We start from the raw sequence: 21,209 nt of genomic DNA, 5'->3' as shown, positions 1-21,209 counted from the left end.
AAAGCATGACCAAGACTTGATATCTTAAAAGAAGTGATATTTTCATGTAATGTTGATATTACTGGTAAAAAAAAAAAAAGTTAAAATGTGTAACAAATGCAGCATCAATCAAGTCCTTTTTTTCCAGTCGTAGGGCCTGAACTCTGGGCCTGGGTGCTGTCCCTCAGCTCTTCAGCTCAAGGCTAGTGCTCTACCACTTGAGCCACTGTGCCACTTCTGGCTTTTTCTGCTTATGTGATGCTGAGGAATTGAACCTAGGGCCTCAGGCATGAAAAGCAAGCACTGTATCACTGAGCCACCTTTCCAGCCCAAGTCCTTTTTTTTAGGCAATTAGGTTTAAAATTAGATTCTGTGCTTAAAAAACTGGGAAAATACAATTTTACAGTCATGGAAAGTATGTCCTCTAACAGATACATTGATATGAGAATTAGCAATAAAGAACTTTGAATTAAAAAGGATAAAGAATATCATATAGCTTTCAGCATACAAATCTGTGATTATAGTTTTATGTGGCAATTTAGCACTTTCCAAGAACATATAGTCAGCAAACATACCGAGCATCATGCAAACTCAACTTTCAATACAGACTTGAGAATGCTGTGCCAGATTGCTCTGAGTCATAACTTGGCAGACATAGGAGGCATCATTCCACAACTTACTGCCTCTCCTCCAAAATGCAGCGGACACCTGCACCTGCCAGAACTCGTGGCTAAACTCTAGTTCTTAAGTAAGCACTGCTAGACCCAGATTACTGAGGTGAGCTATTAGTTCTAACCAGCTCCTCTTCAGATTACTTCTCAGACACCTGTCCTCAAGCAGACATCATTTTGAGACAAATTTTTCTCATTAGCTCCCATATGATTAAAGGAACAAGAAGACAGCCTAGCCCTGATGACTCACACCTGCAATCCTAGATACTCAGGAAGCAGAGATCTCAGCATCAAGGTTTGAAGCCAGCCAAGGCAAAAAAGTCTGAAAGACCCTTATCTTTAATTAACCACAAAGAATCCACAAGTGTAGCTGTGGCTCAAATGGTAGAACACTAGCCTTGAGCCCAAAAGCCAAGAGACAGAACCCAGGCCCTGAGTTCAAGCCCTAGGATTGGTGGGTGGCAGGGGGTGGGGGAAGAGAACATATTAAACCTGTATGTATGTGCACTTAATACACAAAAGAATTCTTAACAGTAAAGGCTCCATTTGGATAGTCAACCTAACAGATTGGGTTATTTAACTTCAGAGGTTAGCAAACATTTTATAACAAACCAGAGAGTGAATATTTTGGTACATAAAGTTTATGTGGTATTTGTCTCAGCTACTCAGCTCTGCCATTATACTGCTAAAACAGTGATACAGAAGCAAATGAGCATGGCAGTTGTCCAATAAATTTTCATTTACTAAAACAGACATCCTGACAGAAACAGGCCACAATGCGTCACTCTTGATGTAGAAATCTCCAGATTATTGTACACTATGGGTCAGTTCTTGATTTCTGGTGCTCGAGACCACCAAGAATACTTAAATACAATTTTGATAGTATTTATGAAGCACTGTTTGTTGGTACAAGAAGCATATAGCCTTTTTACAGACTGAAAATGATGCCTTGTAAAAGACAAGTAAGACAAATTATTTTCTCAAATAAAGGCTATGTTTTTCCTTTCCCATTTGATGATGAGAATATTTAACTATCAATCCATGAATAGGTGCTATGTTGGTAATTATAACTTGAGTAGCAGCATTACAAGTTGTATCTAAAGGCAAAAATGAATATAATTTAGAAACTTAAAGGAGTGAAATGAAAGGTGGTGATCAAGGAGCTACACAGTCAGGTCAGTGTAAGTAGAAATCCAAAAAATTTAAACACTTTTTTTCCATTCTGGCAATAATTTTATGCAAAGAGAAGAACAGGTAATTTCTAAGTCATTATAGACATCATGCACAATGAAAAACCTTAAGTAGTCAGAGACTTTTTTTAACCTTGAAACACATCTTGAATTTAACATTTTCTTTTAATACTATCTGTTCTTAGTAGCATTGTTAACAAGAATTCTTTTGTGGTTTCAGTTCTAGTACATTTCTGAAACAGTGTTTTTTTTAGGTAGTGGAACATGATGTTTTAAGAGATAATTGACTGAGTCCTACACTGAGGAATTCTGGGAAAGTAGAAATTACAGAAAGATGGCCTCCCTCATCATAGAGGAAATCAGCTCTCTAGAAATAACTTGGTTATATTATCCATCCGTAGGGATGCCTTGTCATAAGGTATTTTCTTGAATCCAGTCATTTTTCATAACATCCATCTTAGATCTTATCAACAGTATAAACTGATGTATAATAACCAAGTGCAAACATGCACATGAAAACCAAAAGTCATGATGCAGTACTTCTTCCTCTGTTATAACCCAACCTACAAACCCATATGCTTAATAGAGTAAAATTCCAGGTTAAGTGATTTCTACACACATTTTAGTGCTATCATCAAGCAAGATCACCTAGTCCTGGAACTCCAGCTGCTATACCTCTGAAATCAATTTTAAATCTAGTCCCTTTTCCATTTTCACTGGCTAAAGTCTAGATTAAGCCAGGACTTCTCAACCCTCTGTGGACATCAGACTCAGCTGGAGGGCATAGAAAAGCACACACTGAAGAGCCATGCTTCCAAATTTGGTTCAGAAGTTCAGGTAGAATCCCATAAATTACATCACTCCCATGTCTCAGGAGATGCCAGTGCTGCTGGTCTTTAGTTTTCCTACTGATCATCATTCCTCATATGGATCCCCTGGCTCACGTGGGAGCAAGAATAATCTTTGTAAAATGAAGTATTTGTATTGTGACTTTATTGCTTCCAATACTTGGAATCACTTTGGTAACTGTAATTGATTGGTCAGGCACTACAATGCTACCAAGCCTTATATAATCTGCTTTACCTACTTTATTGCACTTGTATGATACTGGGCTGCCTGTCTGCTAGCTACACTAATCTTACCTAGATTTTTCAAATGAGATAGACTCCCCCAAGACCTTTGTATATGCAACTCTTTTTGCCTACGATTTTTTCTTCCTTCCATTTAGTCAATGTATGTTCTTCCTTCTTAAATTCAACTCAAAAAACTTCCTTTAATGAAACCTTCCTTATACCTCATATTTGACCAGATCTCCCTTATATATCCTGCATTTTTTTTCTAAACTACTTAACAGGTTCAAGAAAACAAAGACTATGTCATTCTTGTTCTTGTACTCACTCCAAACAAAGAAGGGCATTTGGTCAAAATATAGTAGGCACAACAAACGATGTACAAAACATCATTCAAAGAAATATGTTAATTCCTCTAAGATGTGTCCAAACTTTGAAATAAATGATATTACTGCTTACAAAGACACTCTTGTCAGATACTATGCAAAACATTTTTATAATCAATACTGCCTTTAATCCTTTAAAGCAGCTGTTACTGATGGAAGAGAAAGCCAAGGCTTTCTAAACTTCCCCAAAGCACATAGTTCATTAAGCAATGGAAATTTTTTGTTTCTTGATTTTGGATGGGCAGATAGAAGTCTAGACTGCCACTCTTTACAACAAGCATATATGTGATTCCTCATATTTTCAATAGCTTGCTTCCAACTGTCTGATTTTCTTACCAGCACTAAGATATAGATTTCTTCTTGGCTTTTATAGGAAAGATTAAGTATTGAAGAGTTAAATAGTGTGGTTAGCTAAAAGCACATGCAGCATGTTACTGACTGGACAGAACTTGAACTTACAAGAACCTTGCACACAAAGGTCACAATTTTCTCCACATTAGCAGACTGAACTTGCCAAAAGCTGCTTTTTTAACACAAGGTTTACATTTCATTTTTGTTCTCAAATATGCATCCAAAATGTGAATGCATCTTGCCAACTTGCTAACAGCCAACAATCGAACTATTTCCCAGAGAGATCTCTTTCAGCTTTGGAAGATAGCTTTGGAAGAAGAGCTCCTAGGGAGCTCAATACTTCTTCCTTTCACTTTCAGCGTGGTCGTCCATGGTCCATTGTCTTCATCACCTGAGTTCTGTGTAAGGGGGGGCTGGTACTGTTCTGCATTCTCTGCTGATGGGCTCTCCAGCCATATTAGCCTTACTTTTTCTTGCCAGTGTGCTCTAGGGAGCCATTCCTCTCTCTTGGCTGCCTTATCTGTTTGCTCTCTTTTATCCCAGTATTGGTCCAGTCTCTCAGATGCAATTATGATGGACAGGTCCAGGGTAGAGCAAAGAGACGTTAATGAATAACACCCAGATGTCAATCTCATATTCTAAATTAAGATGCCTTAAGCTAACTTGGCCATTTCCCAGAGGGTTGGGAACATCTATCCGTGAAGGCTGAGAATTGAAAGAGATTCTTTAAGTAGAAAAGAAGAAAATATCCCCAAAATAAAATCTTATGTCACAAAATGGAAAGACAAGGGAGAACTAGGGCCAGGTATATGGAAAATCTAAAGAAAAGGTCACCATGAAGATGAACTTGAATTGTGTCATGATGGTTGTATTAGCTACTGTCAGAGTGAGGATTCAGAGTGGAGAATAATATTCTTAGTCTGGGGCCACACACTACCTTTCCACAACCTAACAATGAGACTCAGAGGACCTGGCACTTTGGGAATAGATGACTGAATGGCTATTATGTTTGTGGCCTACATCATGGGCATACGTATTGTGCAATCACCAAGAGCCTATGATCAGAAGGGCCCCATATTTTCATTTCATGTTCTGCCCTTGCTGTCTTCACATTCCTTAGTAAGCTTTCAATAAAAATGGTCTGCAGTGGGCCCTGTAGTTTATGTGGCTGGGCCGGATAACTAGCTGTTGACCCATGTTTCAATTTTCTCATTAAATATCTACATGATACTGAATCTCTTTTTAAGAAGATAAGCAGACAAACACAGATCTTCCCTACCACCCAGCTGTGCCACTCCTGGGCATCCATCCAAAACATCACAAGCCAGGATACCACAAAGACACTTGTACATCCTATAATAGATAAGTAGATTTCTTTTTAAATGTGGTGCCTACACACAGTCATTAAAAAGAATAATGTATCATTTGCAAGGAAGTAGATGAACCTAGAACAAATTATGTTAAGTGAGGTAAGCCAAGCTCAGTCAAACGGCTCATGTGTTCTCTCATATGTGGAAGCTAGATCTAAAATACACTGGAATATAATAAATCGTACAAGTCTCTAGGCATTCATGGAGGAACACAAACTTATAATGCCCATGGTGCAGCTGATCCTACAAAGTAATATTTAATGAAATGAACTTCAGGAAGTAAAAACAAGGTTTCTTTTTTCTTTTTTGCTGTTTTGTTTTCCTTTGTCTTGTGTATCTGTCTTTAGGAGGGTAAAGGGAGCACAGAAATGGAGGGATAAAGGGTGAATAAATGAAGCAGTGGTACTCACTAGACAATATGTTGAAAATGAACTCTACAACTTGTGTGTGGGATGGAAGGGAAAAGTGAAGAAAGAGAGGAAGGGGGTTCAAAAAGAAATATACTCCTTACCTGACTTATGCAACTTAAACCCCTCTGTATATCACCTTTAAAACATTTTTAGAAGACGGTAAGGGGAGGTAAAAGGTAAAAGAAAAAGAGTTGTTTAACTTGGGGATATACTTACTGAGCCATAGAGAACTGAGATCCTACTCTGAACTTTTCTGAATCTAACTGTTGTTCACTGTAACCTTCAAGGCTAGTTTTAAACTTGAGTGTAAGTAAGTGTAACAGGAGAACCTATCCCAGGATATGGTCCTCCCTTTCCCTGTCATTTCTTCCCACTACTGAGACAATCTTTAAAATGAGAAGTACTCTTACTGGAAAGGGAACTTCTTTAGCTCCAAAGAGCTTCCAACATTGTGGTTATATTTTCTTTCTGGTTTGTAAAGAATAGCAACAGGGTCAAGAACATGAAATGTCTCTTCAAGAACAACAATACCTGGGAAGCATTCCATCTACTCTCATAGATGAGAGATGCAGGCATGGAGCATGGTGGAGGGAGCCATGGGCTTCCCAAGTAAGAAGTTTGGGTTCGCCATGGTGTGATTATGGCTCGGTGTTTCACAGTAAAAGGGTCAGGAGATGACGGTCAGGACTTGGATCCCAGCCTTTCATTTAACTTCAGTGTGATTCAGTATCTTTAATGGTGACATGGGATGTCAGTAGGATTTGCCTCAAAGAGTTAATGAAAGGATTAACTGAAGTCACAAGAAGATCACTCACAAAGAATGCTTAGTAAATGTTAGCTCTTCCTCTTTTATGAAGTTATCTTTTCTCAGTTAGGAAGGTGTTGAGTATGATGTGGAAGGGGTAACACATAGAGGAATCTAGTTATGCAGTTAAGAGAGACCACTAATATTTGACAGGAAGGGCTAAGCAGTGTCTGAAGAATGCTGGGAGCCTGATCAGCATGAAGCCTGCTTTTGTTCTGAGCATCCAGGCTGAAGAGCATAGGCTATCACAGAGCACTTCAGTGACTGGACTGGTGTAAATCCTCTACTAATTGAAAAATACTACCTTAACCATGATCACAGAAAGAGAATAGGCTCTCTCTTTGAGTGGCTCGCTCTGATCTGAGTGGCAGAAGGGGAAAGCTGCCTACACTTCCAAGCACAAAGCCTGAACACATGCAAGCAGGAAAGAGGAGTTACAAGGCCCACTCCGCATACAGCTCACACATGTTACCCACGAGCATGTTTTTTTTTCTGAGCCCTTTGTCTCCCTGTAGGTATCATAGTGAAGTTGTTTACTATCTGTGAGATTCACCTGTGGAATGTAAAAGATACAGGAAGAAGTTATACTAGAAAACCATCACCTCCTCTTCTCCCTGTCCCCACACACACAGAATCTTCAGCCAACCTATCCAGAGTAATGTATGTTTTCCATTTGAAGCCATGCAGTCTCAGGGGAAATCAAACCAGAGAAAGCAATTGGGAGTCCATAGTGACATAGACCTATTCTTCTCTCATACACTTAGTGGAGAGAAAAGCATGGTACTTATTTGATAGTACCTACAGGCTTGATGGGAACAGCTGAGTTTATAAGCATCGGAATGAAATTCTCTGCATACTTGTGACCACAGACATATAGACTCAACAAACATGTTACACTATATATCATGTGGAGGCATATCACATGGCTGTACATTCTCCACTGCTCTTAATATCAAGAGTTTGGATCTAGATCTTCCTTTCTAATGAAGGCACTTTGGCTCCACTAGTCAGTGTGGTATGGTAGAAATCATGCTATGGGACTCCCTGGATGAGGTCACAAAAGGTCTTGCAGCTTCTGCTTGGTTCATCGAATGCTAGACAACCAGGCTTTCCCCAGCAAAAAGGCCACATCTGGACTCTTTATCTTTACTGATCCTAGGCTGCCAAGATGCTATTCCTAAGTGGGCCTTCTTAGATCTCTATAAGTAAAGCATTTTACATGAAGATGCTTTTTTCAACTGATTACCATCAAAAAACCAACCTCCTTTACTAACTCCACAGAGATGAAAAATTATCTGCCTGAGCTCAGACTGAATCTTACTCACACATTTATAGGCTATATTAATAACTATTTTAAGCAACTAAGATATAAGTTTTTACATGGCAATAGATAATTGCAATACTAGAAAATTATACTGTGCTTTCTTAACTCTACCAGTTTATCAGAATATGGTAACATTCATGCCACAGGAAAAAAAAAACACACACTTCAGGGTCTCAACTTTTATAATTATTCAGGAAGATTCACTTTGAGATCTTCACAAACATTTCTAAAATTCAACAGAAATCTCTCCACAAACTAGCCCTGCTGACTTCCAAGGATGCAAGAATAAAATTTTTGCATTGTTTTCCAGGACCTTGGGAGATGTTCTCAATTGCTGCCAATCCCTAATCCCTTCCCATGCAGGGAAACTTCTACAGCATTGATGATTTCAATGTCGTCAGCAACCCTTTACAAAAGAAGTGTTGCACTTATCATTGCATTACCTTCCTCTTGGCTTGCATTGATCTTGCTTTGCTAAAAAGATTTTTTTTCCACTCCAGGTCTTACTCAAGTTTAGGATAAAGTACCTTTTCTCTCTGTGATCTCCAATTGTGTTTTGCATTTCAAGTTGAAATAGATTTCTAACTGGCCTTCTTTAAAATTTGACCACATTTAGAGATTAATGAACTAACTACAAGCGATGATGATGTTGGAAACTCTTATTAGGTGTCTATACTTTCATGTTCTTTTCTCTCATATTTTTATTATTAAACATGCAATGCACTTTATGGGAGAATTTCATTGTATTATAAAGGATCACTTTTATTTTTCCCTAAAGAATTTTACTGACATGTTCAACATTTGATGCATTAGAAAACATCAAAGAGGCTCTTCTGATTGGAGATTAGGTGACAAAAGGTAACGCTGAGTCAGGAGACAATCCTGATGCAAAACACAAAGATTTAAGGGGATCACACTGGTAACAGAAAGAAAGAGGATTATGTTTTTAAGAAGTTTAATTAAAGCGCGTCTGTGTGTGATAGGGAGAAAAAACAAAAAGACAAGACCTTTCATTTCTACTTGAGGTGTTTTGTCAAATGGTAGTGCCATTTTTGTGAATGGAGAAATTGGTTTGGGAATGAGGAGGATGAACTCATTTTTGGACCAGGTCATCAGATAACTGACTAAAAATATTTGTAAATAAGTAAATATATAGTATACCAATGGGTTAAAAAGTTAGTATAGAAGGATGACTGAGGAAATAAGCTGAGGACTCTTTATGACCTCACATACAGGCTAAATCATTTTTCTGCCTAATACTTTCTCTTTAGGTAAATGAGATAATTCATTTATTTGAAGGGTTATCTGGAAAATAAAAGGAAATAGTATAAGTGCTACTCAGCGCTATGTAAATAATATTTAGGTTGGTTACAACTTAAATTTCATGGCATACTTTCCTCTCTTTAAACTTTAAATTTTAACAAAAGCAATTGCATGTTCATTGTTGTGTTCAATTTGAAGCTAGTTATTCTGGTTCTCCATGCAGAGTAATGATTTAGTCCTTTCTGTGTTTTGGAGAAAGGGTACTGAGATTGGGACTCAGGACCCTAAGCTGGCTAAGCGGACACTCTCCCAGCCAGCCCTGATTTTTGTTGGTTATTTTTGGGATGGAGTTTAGCAAATTTTTCTGCCTGGGCTGGCTTTGCATTTTGAGCCTCCAGATCTGTCTCCTGACTAATTAGAAATACAGGAATGATCCACAATGTCTGGCTAATTTTCTTTTGCTGTGGTTTATGAAAATCAAAGAGCATCCACATAGGAAAAATATTAGATAGCAATAGTTCAGAAGGTAAGTGAAAATAAGCAACCTCAAAGGTGACGTGGGAATGAGTTACAGCTGATATCCAACTTCTTATCAAACTCAAGGTCTCTTTTTATAACAAATACTTGTATCTCCTTTCATGTTTACAAGTGAAAATTTTAATAATGAAACTTGCCTACTTTGTTAGGAGGCAAATTGATTTTCAGAGAATCCATATATACATCTTGTGAACAGTAACATAACCTAAAATAAAATGTCACTAACAAAACAGAAAATTAAAGTGGCACTGTGGATCGTAACAAGAATTTCTCAGTTTGACCAACTAGAGTTGATGAGAAGACGACAGTGCTAGGTATCTGGACCATATGTGGAATCAACGAATGCCTAGCTCACAGGTGGCCCTTGCAAATGGACAGGCTGTGTCCATGACAAGAACCCTGACAGTGTTGAGCTTTTCTGAACTGGAAGATTTGTGAATAATTTAAAGCTCCATCATCCCTCACTTAACACTCTGATTTTATTCTCAGTGGGAAATCAAAGCCTTCCACTACAATAACAGAAAAAAATGTGCAATCAATTCTGGGTTCAGGTAATTAGAAACCAGTGTTTTACTTCCTGGAAAGTGTGATGGGTAGTAGGACATCATACAAGACACAGGGCAATTCTCTTGCAAGGCCACCAACCACACTACAGGATACTTAGCATCTCTGAATGTTTCCCATGAAATGATGAAAACTTCTTCTCTAATAATGGAGTCAAATATCCCTGGAGATTTGCAAAGTCCTCCTGGGAAGTGAGTGGGATCATCCCTATTTCCACAGAGAATACAGGACTTTCAGAACAAGAGGAAGCAAGCCTCTTTGCTTGTGCATAATTGCTTCTTTACTAGATGATCATGAGCAGGTAACTGCACTTCTTATATAGTGAATGTAACCAAAGGCTCGGTTACATTCCCACATGTGTTAGAGTTCCAATCTAACTATGCTATACTATGACCGTGTTTGGAAATAGAATCTTATTATAATTAAGTTAGCCTCGCAAGCAGCTTCTCTAAAGATACAAATGAGGATTAGGGTAATAGGCAAAATTTAGATCTAGACATCATGCAGGGAGAAGACTGTGAAGCCACAGGCAGACATCAGACTGATGCTTCTATAGATAACTGATACCAATGGTTCCCACCAAACACAAAGAGCACATTCCTCCTTAGAGTCCACAGGACACCTGGACAACACAGTAGAAAACTGGATCTTGGACTTCTAGCCTCCAGAGCTGTGAGAGGATATTTTTTTCCTCCCTGCCCCTATCCCTTTATATTTTGTGCCAGTGCTAAGACTTGAACTCAGGTCCTGAACACTGTCCTTTACCTTTTTTCACTCAAGGCTGGCACACTAGCACTTGAGATATACCCCCAACTTCAGTTCTTTTCTGGTTAGTTGGAGATAGGAGTTTCACAGATGTGCCTGTCCAGGCCAAATTTGAATAATGATCCTCAGATCTCAGATTCCAGAGTACTAAGATTATAGGCATGAACCATGGGTGCCTAGCTAGAAATGATGCATTTCTGATGTTTAAGTCACTTAATTTGTAGCACTTTTAATATATAAATATATGTACATATATAAATATATGTAATAGCCTTAAGACCTAATGTTCCAGGAACACATTTTCATAAAATTATAATAAATTATTTTAACTTCTTCCACAAGTATTACCTCTTCAATAGATTTTCTATTCCCGGACACCAAGAAGGCAGGGATCCCCAAGGAAGGCAAGTAATGGTGTTGAAACTACTTAAGAAAGGACTGGAGGAGATGTTATCTGTGGAGGAACAATGTTCAAAAGAACATTTAAGGGATGCGAGTAGTCAAGCCAATCTATCTTCCATGATATAGAGAGGACACAACTAACCACCATTAAAATTTATCTGAGAAGCTAGAGAGAAGAAGGAAGCAAATATCCTGGAGTATCTATTTCAGCTTGAGGGAGCAAGAAATGCAGGAAATAGGGTTTTTTGTTTGTTTGTTTGTTGCTTCTTCTAGAAAACAAAAATCAAAAACAACTGTCTCTCCTTATTTTGGGACTCATGAAGAGAAGCTGTTTGTCAGGCTGACTCTACCAGTATAGAGGTAGTTTTTTGCTTTTGAGGAAAGGTGATAGTATACAGGAATGTATTCTTTTTTTTGGGGGGGGGTTCCAGTCGTGGGGCCTGAACTCTGGGCCTAGGTGCTGTCCCTCAGCTCTTCAGCTCAAAGTTAGTGCTCTACCACTTGAGCCACAGCCCCACTTCCGGCTTCTTTTTTCTTTTTACTTATGTGGTGCTGAGGAATCGAACCCTGGGCCTCATGCATGCAAGGCAAGCACTCTACCACTGAGCCACCTTCCCAGCCCAGGAATGTATTCTTAAAAACTCACACTGCTTCTATGCAGCAAGAAGGATAGGCATCCTCACTTATAACTAACTCTAGGAGAGAAAGGAAAATGATAGAAAAACCAACAGTGAATGCCTTGACCAGTGACATCATCAAAGAGGAGGCAATGATTGACAGAGATGGATAATAATCACAAGAAACATGGAGAAGTGAAGCCATTTGGGGAAATATCACTAAATCACAAACCTCAGCTGCATACAGCCATGGGGAGCATCAGCTAGATAGGCTGGTCACCAACCAGTTGACCAACAGGAGTTGTTATTGAAGCTTCCTAAAACACATTAAATGAATAGCAATACTCACAAGACAATATGTTGAGAATCAACTGCACAACTTAGGGAGGGGGAGTTGGGGGGAGGGAGTAACAAATTCAACAAGAAATGTATTCACTGCCTTACATATGTAACTAACCCTTCTGTACCTCACCTTGACAATAAAGTTAAATTTTTTTAAAAAAGAATTCATTTAGATTTTTTTAAAGCAGAAAAAAATGATGATCCTTGTAAGAGAAAAAGAAGAGCCTGGCAATCATAATTTTTTTAAAAAATAAAAGCACCAGGGTCTGGGAAGGTGGCTCAGTGGAAGAGTGCTTGCCTTGCATGCATGAGGCTCTGGGTTTGATTCCTCAGCACCATATAAGCAGAAAAAGCCAGAAGTGGCACTGTGGCTCAAGTGGTAGAGCGCTAGCCTTGAGCTGAAGAGCTGAGGGACAGCGCCCAGGCCCAGCGTTCAGACCCACAACCGACCAAAAAAAGTAAACAAAAAACAAACCAGACATTCTGGCATGTATGCCTAAGTCCCTCTAACAACCCATTTCAGTTCCTCTCAGCAAACATTTAGCAAACCATCCAGCAAATGCAAATCAAGACTCAAGTCTCCAGGCCCTGGGTCTGTGGAAGTCAGTGAGAAATATAGCCTGTGCTCTCAAAGGCTCACAATTGCATGAAGAGACAGATATTCATATAAATAGCTATAATACCTCATGATTAGCATAGAGTAGATAGCAATTTTCAATCATTTGTAACTGGATCAATTAGTTTGCTCAGAATGTCAGACAATTCCCCACAGTGGCTGCTCAGAGGGGACTGGTGCCATGAATGAATTCCACCCACATGAGTCCAAGGCTGCAGGCAGCTAATAAGTAATTGGGTTTAGGAAAGTCATTTGAGTTTTGGTTCCCATCATACACTTGGCACTTTTTCCCACTTGTGCCTTCAAGGTCCTTGCATCCTTTGTTCTTGGTGCCTCTTTTCTCCACCTTGTCCTGAACCCTGTCTCACGTAGCATATTTGGTTATTCCAGAGTAGCATAAAAAGCAAGATACTCAAATGGATTTGGAGTGCCCTACGCAAGAGTTTTATCTACCTTGTACGAAAATGAATGTGTAGTCAGCAGATACTGCAGACAAAAAAAAAACAATACCCTTTCTGCTTTGTTCCACAGGATGGTGTGGGTTTTCCTTTTTTAAATCACTCCCTGCCAGTCGGCATCTTCTTTTATCTCGGGCTCTCTTTTCAATGATTATGGCATAATTACACAGAACTAGAATCTTTTTATTTTATCATATTTGCTAGGTAGGCCTTATCTATTGACGCAGAGAGGAACATGGTGGTCTGACCATGTCCCTGGTGCCAAGGAATGAGGGCATCTTGTTCCAGAAGGGTGTTTTCCAGTATGTCACAATGATTGTGTAACCCCAAATCCACAGGAACAGGCAATGTCCTGTAAGGACAAGCGCACTATCAATGCTGATGAAGCCTCCATGTGCAGCCTCTTTTTGTCTGCCTCTCCCTCAATGTCCTCAAAGAATGGAGAGTTCAGATAGAAAGTCCAGGATGCGACTCATCACTTACAAACACAGGAAAGAACCCAACAACAAAGAACCACCATAAAACATCCTCAGCGATCCCAAATGCAGGGACTCAAAACAGAAATGTCTTAAGTTTTTATCTGAGGTTGAAAGGTGGATCTGTAATAATGCCCCGGTTCTAAATTCCACTATGGCATTGCCTTTGTCCAATGTTTAAAGCTGGCTTTCCAGCTTTGCCTTACTTTTCTGATCCATGTGCTTTAGTTTTCTAGGGCTGCCATTAATAAAATGCCACAGACTGGGTGCCTTAAACAACAGGAAATCTATTTCCTCATAGTTCTGAATGTCAAAAGTTCAAAATTAAGGTTCCTGTACAACTCATTTCTGCTGAGGCCTCTCTCTTGGGCTTGCAGGGAACTATCTTCCTGATGTACCCTTACATAGCCTCTCTCCTCCATGTTTCTGGTGCCCCTTTAACTTCTTGGAAGGACAGAGGTAATAGTGGATTAAGATACACTCTTAGGCAGGCCTAGTTGACCAAACTTGCCACTGCAGATATTCATGAGGTAGAGTTTGGGGGCATTGCAGTATTACAATTTAAGGCTAGTCCAGACCAGCTCCCCACCCCTGCTCCCCTAAAAGTTCATGAGACTCCATCTCAACCAATGGCTGGATACAGTGGTGCCTGCTTGCTATGGCAGGTCTGGGGAAAGCAATGTCTAGTCCCAATGGTATACACCTGTCATCCCCAGTGACATAAGAAGCACAAATTAGAAGCTAAGCTAGCTCAGGCATAAAGCAAGACCCTACTTCAAAAATGATCAATATAGCCAGGCACCGGTGGCTCATGCCTGTAATTCTAACTACTCAGGAAGCTGAGACCTGAGGATTGCAGTTCAAAGCCAGCCCAGGCAGGGAAGTCCATGAGACTCTTACCTCCAATAAACTACTCAAAAAAAGACAGAAGTGACACTGTGGCTCAAGAGATAGAGCGCTAGCTTTGAGCACAGAAAGGCTTAGGAGCAGTGCCCAGGCCCTGAGTTCAAGCCCCGGATCAGAAAAAAAAAATGTCATCAATACAAAAAGAGAGGTAAAGTCATTTTCAAGTGGGAAGAGGGGTCCTGAGCGCAAAGCCCTGAGTTCAGTTCCCAGTACAATATTGCCAAAAACATAAAAATAAACAGAAAAAAGTCTTATAGCTTCATTAAATCTTAATTACCTCCTTAGACACTTTATCACCAAACAATCTCAATAAGGATTATAGCTCCAACATGAAATTTGGGAGGGCAAGACAATTCTGTGAATAATGCCATAAAAAAGCAAAGAAAAATTGAGGGAAGATCCTTTCACTTTTAGGGTTTTTGCCTAGATCATAGATCACAGACATAGGCAACAGATCACAGGTCTAGGTAAAATAGACCATTCCTTTTTACATACAATTGTCTTAAAACTTTCTCACATGCCTGCCCCTCCTAAGTACAAAGAAGGCTACTAGTAGCTTTTCTAGTTTTATAGGCATATATTCATTTAAAACTTATGGGCTTATGTTAATGAGGAAAAGGAAGAATTTGGAATATTGAGATATGATGGTTTCTTCTAATTAGTGTTTTACATTTATCCTATATACTGTCTCTTAGATTACCTGTAAATACCATACCTGAGTGATGTCTGTTGTCTCATGAGATGCAGACACTGTAGACAACATACATCTTTACAGACTGTCTTTCATTTTGTAAAGAGTCACAAAACTGCAGCAACAAGAAAATACTTTGAGCCAGAAATGGATGGCTCATGCCTGTAATCCAGATACCAGTGACTCATGCCTGTAATCCTAGCTACTTAGGTGGTTGAGATCTGAGGGACATGGTTCAACATCAGCAGGAGAGTCTATGAGACTCTTATTGCCAATAAATACTCAGAAAAAGCTGGAAGTGGCACTGTGGCTCAAGTAGTAGAGAACTAGCCTTGAGCACAAAGAGGCTCAGAGACAGTGCCTAGGCCCAGAGTTCAAGCCTCAGGACTGACAAAAAAGAAAAAAAAATACTTGGTACTTCTCTACTGGTAGTCTTGATTCTTAGCCATCTACTCTTCCCTGAGAGACCAGTGTGTTTTCTTTTGTCCTTAATAATTTAAGAGAATAATAAGAAAAACTCTACCAAGGGAACTAGAAATGAAATGCATACAGTGATATCCTTTAAAGTAACTTTCTGTTAGTGACCCTTAAAAAAACCATTGTTGGTTTTTTTTTAATTGGAAAGGTAATGTACTCAGAGCTTTCTTTATATGAGTCAGGTAATGAATAAATTTCTTTTTGTAAGAGTGTCATCTCTTCCCTTGTTTCCTCCCAGGTTTTCCTTCCTAATGTCTAGTGAGTATCACTGCTGAATTATCAAACTCTGTTCTTAATGCCTGGGATTTAAGTAGAGTTCTTAAACATATAAAATTTGAAAAAATACCTCAACATGTTAACACCAACAAAATACATGTTAAAGAACTGCTATAATGTAATAACAATATACTCCATTCATATAATATATAATACATTATTATATATAAAATGCAATATATATTAACTTGGATTTACTCCATGTCAGCATAGGAACTAATATTATAAATCTAATGATAAATTTCCAGTTGGTCTATGCTGTGAATGGCTAAAAGAAGGCCATCATCCAAGTCCTTTGTAGACTTCTATTAGAGACTCTGTGTGTGTGTGTGTGTGTGTGTGTGTGTGTGTGTGTGTGTGTGTGTGTGTGTGTGTGTGTGTGTGTGTGTGTGTGTGTGTGTGTGTGTGTGTGTGTGTGTGTGTGTGTGTGTATGAGAAATCTCATTAATGGAACTTTTGGAGTAATTACTTAGCTGAAGGAAAGCAAGGCAATCTCTCATATTCTCCCGTATACCAAAGAAACCAACTCACCATTCTTCTTATAGAACATAATTTCTCCTTTGAATTCTGTCTTTTCCTCCAGTGACTTTTCTATTTGAAGCATCAGTTGCTCATTGGTTTCAACCCCAAATAAAAACTTGCAGCTACAACTCTTCTGCATGACTTCAGTTCGGGCAAATCCAGCAAGCTCGCAGAAGCCATCCGAACAGTAGACTATGGGAAAGCCTTTTGCCACTTGTGCATTAGCCAGGATGAAATTGCTATCTGCAGAAACATGAGAAGAACACACTCAGCACTGTACAACTTTTCTTTAAATCACAGTTTCAGTAACAAATTATAAGCATATGTGTTTAGTAAAGGGTAATTAAAAGGTTTGTCCTGATGTTCTACGTGAAATGGAGATACATGTACACAGAGAATGACATGAAGCAGAAGACGAATTGCTTTAACGTATTGAATGGTGGCTTTGACTTTGAGAGTTGATCAGCTTATTTTGAGGCACTTATGTGGTTGGCAGTTAGGGATGATGCTTTTGGCTTCTGGTTCATATCCTGGTTTAACCTCATCTGTAGATGAACATGTTTGCTTGTTTGATTTTCTGAAAAGATCAAGGCTTGAATCTAGGTTACTTGGTAGATAAGTCCAGGAAGTAAGTGAAGAACTGGGGAAAGACAGTGAAGAAAGGACCTGTTAAAGGGAATCTAGGGCTATAGCAACTAAGGCTATTCCATTCCTGGGTCCTAAAAGTAACTATGGAAAACACAACTCACTAAAGAAACTATTTATCCACCAACTTCCACTCATCATTGTTAAGGATCACTTTTGGGGTGTGATTGTGCTACACTTCTCATCTACCACATCCTTGAAAGCCAACTCAAGCAGATACTGAAATCTACTGGTATCTAATAAATCAGTCTGTAAATGATCGCAAGATGTCAAGATAATGCTTACAGGTCATTGGGAGGTACATTACACAGATTATAATGTTTTAGTTTACAGATGTGTTATAAACAGAAAATTACAAATATTGAGAAATCTAATATACTCTGATATTATATAATATTTAAATACAAAACAACACTTTGGACCATTCATCCACAGAAAGTGTTTCTGTGTACCATATATACTGTATTTTCTTTCTTCTCCCAAAAAGAAACTTATAAACTGAATATAAGAATTTTTTACCACTTTTTTATTTATCCTTAGGCAAAATATTGTCTTTTTCCCCCTCTCATATTTATGGCATGTATAGTAAGATTCCATGTATCTCTTAGAGACATGATTTTAAAATTTATTTTGTACTTTTGTAATTGCTTGTGGACCTAAGAAAAGACCAGTCTTTTAGAATTACAATTAGCTCCTGGAGAAAGATGCTGAAAGACCACCAAGTTGCATGTGTTTCAATTAAGGATTATGGTATTTGAGGTGGCTAATTCTTCTGCAAATATACTGCTAAAACAAAGCAAGAAAATAAATAAAGGGATGTATTTGGTCTTTTCTATTTATATTTAGCACTTGTCCTCAATATGTTATTGCAATTCAATTCCAAAAAGAATTTACTGGCAGTCTGCTTTGTAAAGCTTAGTGTACTCACTTACATGAATGGCCCTTCTGTTCAAGGAAAAGTATAGTTCCTTTGCCCAGCTATCTACTTGGAAACATATGCTTTTCTGAATGCCAGTCTTGGAATTCCCAAAGAAGAAACATGACATTTACTTTAGAATTATGTAAAACAAAGCCAGAGCCATAATGATTCAGAACTCTTCATGGGCAGATCACTACCCATACATAAATGAAGGGTATTTAACCTTTTAAAGAATCAATTATGTATATGTGACATGCATCTAAATGCAACAAAGATTTTCTCTTCTTGTTTAGGTCATCCTTTAGCATGTTTCCAGTGTGCAAATGACAGTAAACAATATGATCTAAACATAGCATTTTTACATAATAGCCAGTTGATTATTCTTCTAAATGCTTCCTTAGCAAAAAGCTTTCTTCAGAGAGGATCTCATGAGTGGTTGAGATTGAAGCCATTTGGTCTGTTCTCTTAATCAGGAACACTACACTACTTTCTCATTTAAACACACATACAGTTTCTATCTGGCTACATTTCCCCATTCCTTTTGTGCTTAGGAAGTCGGCAGTGGAAAAAAAAGGAGGATCCACGATTCTTTAACTCCTTTCATTAATATACTTGAATCCTAATTTCCCTTCCAAGACTCAAAGCTAAAGATTAAAACCCAGTGCATGTCCTGTATTATATCATGCATTGTTTCTATTGAGAAGCAGTTTCCTCTCTCTTATAAAGAGAAAGGAGTACTTTGTCAAAGAAGAAATAAGAGAGAGGAGAGGGGAGAGAAAAGAAAAAAGAAGGAAGTAAGAAGAAAGAAAAAAAGGAAGTAGAAAGATCTATTCCAGGGGGCTAGGAGGTTGGCTCAGTGGTAGAGTGCTTGCCTTGTAAGCATGAGGCCCTGGATTCGATTCCTCAGCACCACATAAGCAAAAAAAGCGAGAAGTGGTGCTGTAGCTCAAGTAGTAGAGTGCTAGCCTTGAGCTGAAGAGCTGAGGGACAGCATCCAGGCCCAGAGTTCAGGCCCCATGACCAGCAAAAAAAAAAAAAAAAGAAAAAGAAATAAAGATCTATTCCAGTTTCTAGAGTTCAAAAGCTATGACCCAGCAATACCAATTTTGGGCATACCAAATGATCACAAGAAAGACCATACTAAAGCTACCAGCACAACTATATTTATTGCAGCATTATTTACCATAGCTAAGATATAGAACCAACCCAGATGCCCCTCAGTAGATGAATGGATCGAGAAAATGTGATATATATACACAATAAAATTCTATGCCTCCATCAGAAAGAATGACATTGCCCCATTTGTTAGGAAATGGAAAGGCTTGGAAAAAATTATATTAAGTGAAGTAAGCCAGGCCCAACAAAACATAGGCCCCATGGTTTCCCTTATTTGCAATAACTAGTATATATCTGAGACAAGCAGAAAAGGTCAGATAAGTTGATATTAGGTGAAATAAACCCCAAGATAAGTATTCAAATGTTTTTGCTTTCATGCGATGTTTCTAACATATTTATAAGATGATTTCTTTGTTGCTTTTTATGTCCCTCCCTCACGGTATAACCCCTCCTTTCACTGTATTTGATGTTGGTATAATTTGTGGAGGGGAAGGGAAAAAACAAACCGTTTAAATAGGGATACAGGTGGACCCATTGCAACAATGAGATGTACAAGACGTTATGTCGAAAATGAACTTTACAACTTTGGTGGGGGGGGGGGCAATGGGAAGAGATGGGAAGGGGAAACAAAGGAGGAGGCAATAATGCTTGATAAGAAAAGTACTCATTACCTTGACCATGTAATTGTAACCCCTCTATATGGTACTTTCACAATAAAAATTTTTTTTAAAGTGAGAAAAATAAAAAAATAAAAGATCCAGCGATAGTGTGCTCTAAATCAGTCTGGATTTCTCAGCACTTTCTACATTATTTCCTCCAGAAGGTCAATATTTTGAAAATGTGACAATAACTTTCTTGGTCCTATGCTCTTTGCATAGATCCACTCCATAGTTGTGTAGGAAGCATAGAAATATGGTTGCTACTCAAATAATCAGGTTTTCAATCTTGGATACTTTTTAATGAGTATCACAGTGCTTCTAAACTTGAAACATTCTCTTCTGTGTGATCTGTAGCATGACCATCAGCGGGAAATTGTTTTGAAAACTCATGTTTTAACTTAAAAAACTGACAGTCCTAACAAACAGCAAAATAAAAATGTTAGAGTGGTGCACTTTTGACAGTTTTTTAATTCAACTGAAACTTCATGAATATGTGCTGATTTTATTTACAATGGATGTGGTCATCTTAGCTGGTTAACACTAAGTAACATAGATGTGAGAATCACAACCTTAGCTAAGATAGCACACACTCAAGGAGATTAGGCTTTAGAGTGCAGTAACTCTGTATGGAAAACTATGGAATATTCAAAGCAATGAGATCATTGTCTAACTGACGTCATATTAAAAGAAACCTGTGTACTTTACATCTTTTTGCTAATAATGTGGAAATCCAGATTTTTAAAAAATTTTATTGTAAAGATACTGTACCAAAGGGGTTACAGTTACATGAGTAAGGTAATGAGTACATTTCCTATCGAGCATTGTTAACCCCTCCTTTGTTTTCTCTCTAGGAAGGCTAGATTTTGATGGTTCAAATATTCATTTCTGAAGCGCCATTGATTGTCTCTCTGATTAAAGTAAACTTGGTGTTGTGTTAGCAAGTACTTATATTAACATACTCTGTAGACAGGGAAGATGAGCCAATTCAAGTCCACTAGTCTTTTCCTGCAGAGAGCAAGAACCAAGCATCAACCCTTTATCTTGTTGTGCCTCATGTTTTAAGAATTAACTTTGCATACAGGTTCAACAAAACCGCACCATTATTTCTCATGATATTTCACATTGTCATCTCTTGAGATTACTTTATTCCTGCAAATAGAATATTAATGCTGTGACTTTAAATACGATCTTTGCCTTCATACTGATTTCAGAGAGCTTAATTGTATTGTTTCCAAGTATGATGTTTCCAAGTAGATGAGTGCTACTAGCTGCAACTTAAAGTTCTCAGAAAGTCTGCTGCCCAAATTTAGGAACTGAAGGCCAGGTGCTGGTGGCTCATGCCTGTAATCCTAGCTACTAAGGAGGCTGAGATCTGGGGATCACAGTTCAAAGCCAGCCCGGG

The 21,209-nt window shown here is 38.4% G+C and overlaps 1 protein-coding gene across 1 annotated transcript in view; it reads right to left on the bottom strand.

Annotated features, from left to right (window-relative positions):
- Positions 1–21,209, bottom strand: part of Kcnh8 (potassium voltage-gated channel subfamily H member 8) — a 390,818-nt gene that overhangs the window by 246,089 nt on the left and 123,520 nt on the right. The window contains exon 2 of the mRNA XM_070018387.1: positions 16,478–16,711. Within this exon, the coding sequence (XP_069874488.1) occupies positions 16,478–16,711 (234 nt within the window). The remainder of the gene's footprint in view (positions 1–16,477; positions 16,712–21,209) is intronic.

The sequence above is a fragment of the Dipodomys merriami genome, unplaced genomic scaffold, assembly GCF_024711535.1.
Source record: "Dipodomys merriami isolate MVZ:Mamm:240054 unplaced genomic scaffold, mDipMer1.0.p SCAF_13, whole genome shotgun sequence".
Lineage (NCBI taxonomy): Eukaryota > Metazoa > Chordata > Mammalia > Rodentia > Heteromyidae > Dipodomys > Dipodomys merriami.
This window is presented reverse-complemented; position numbering and strand designations above follow the sequence as displayed.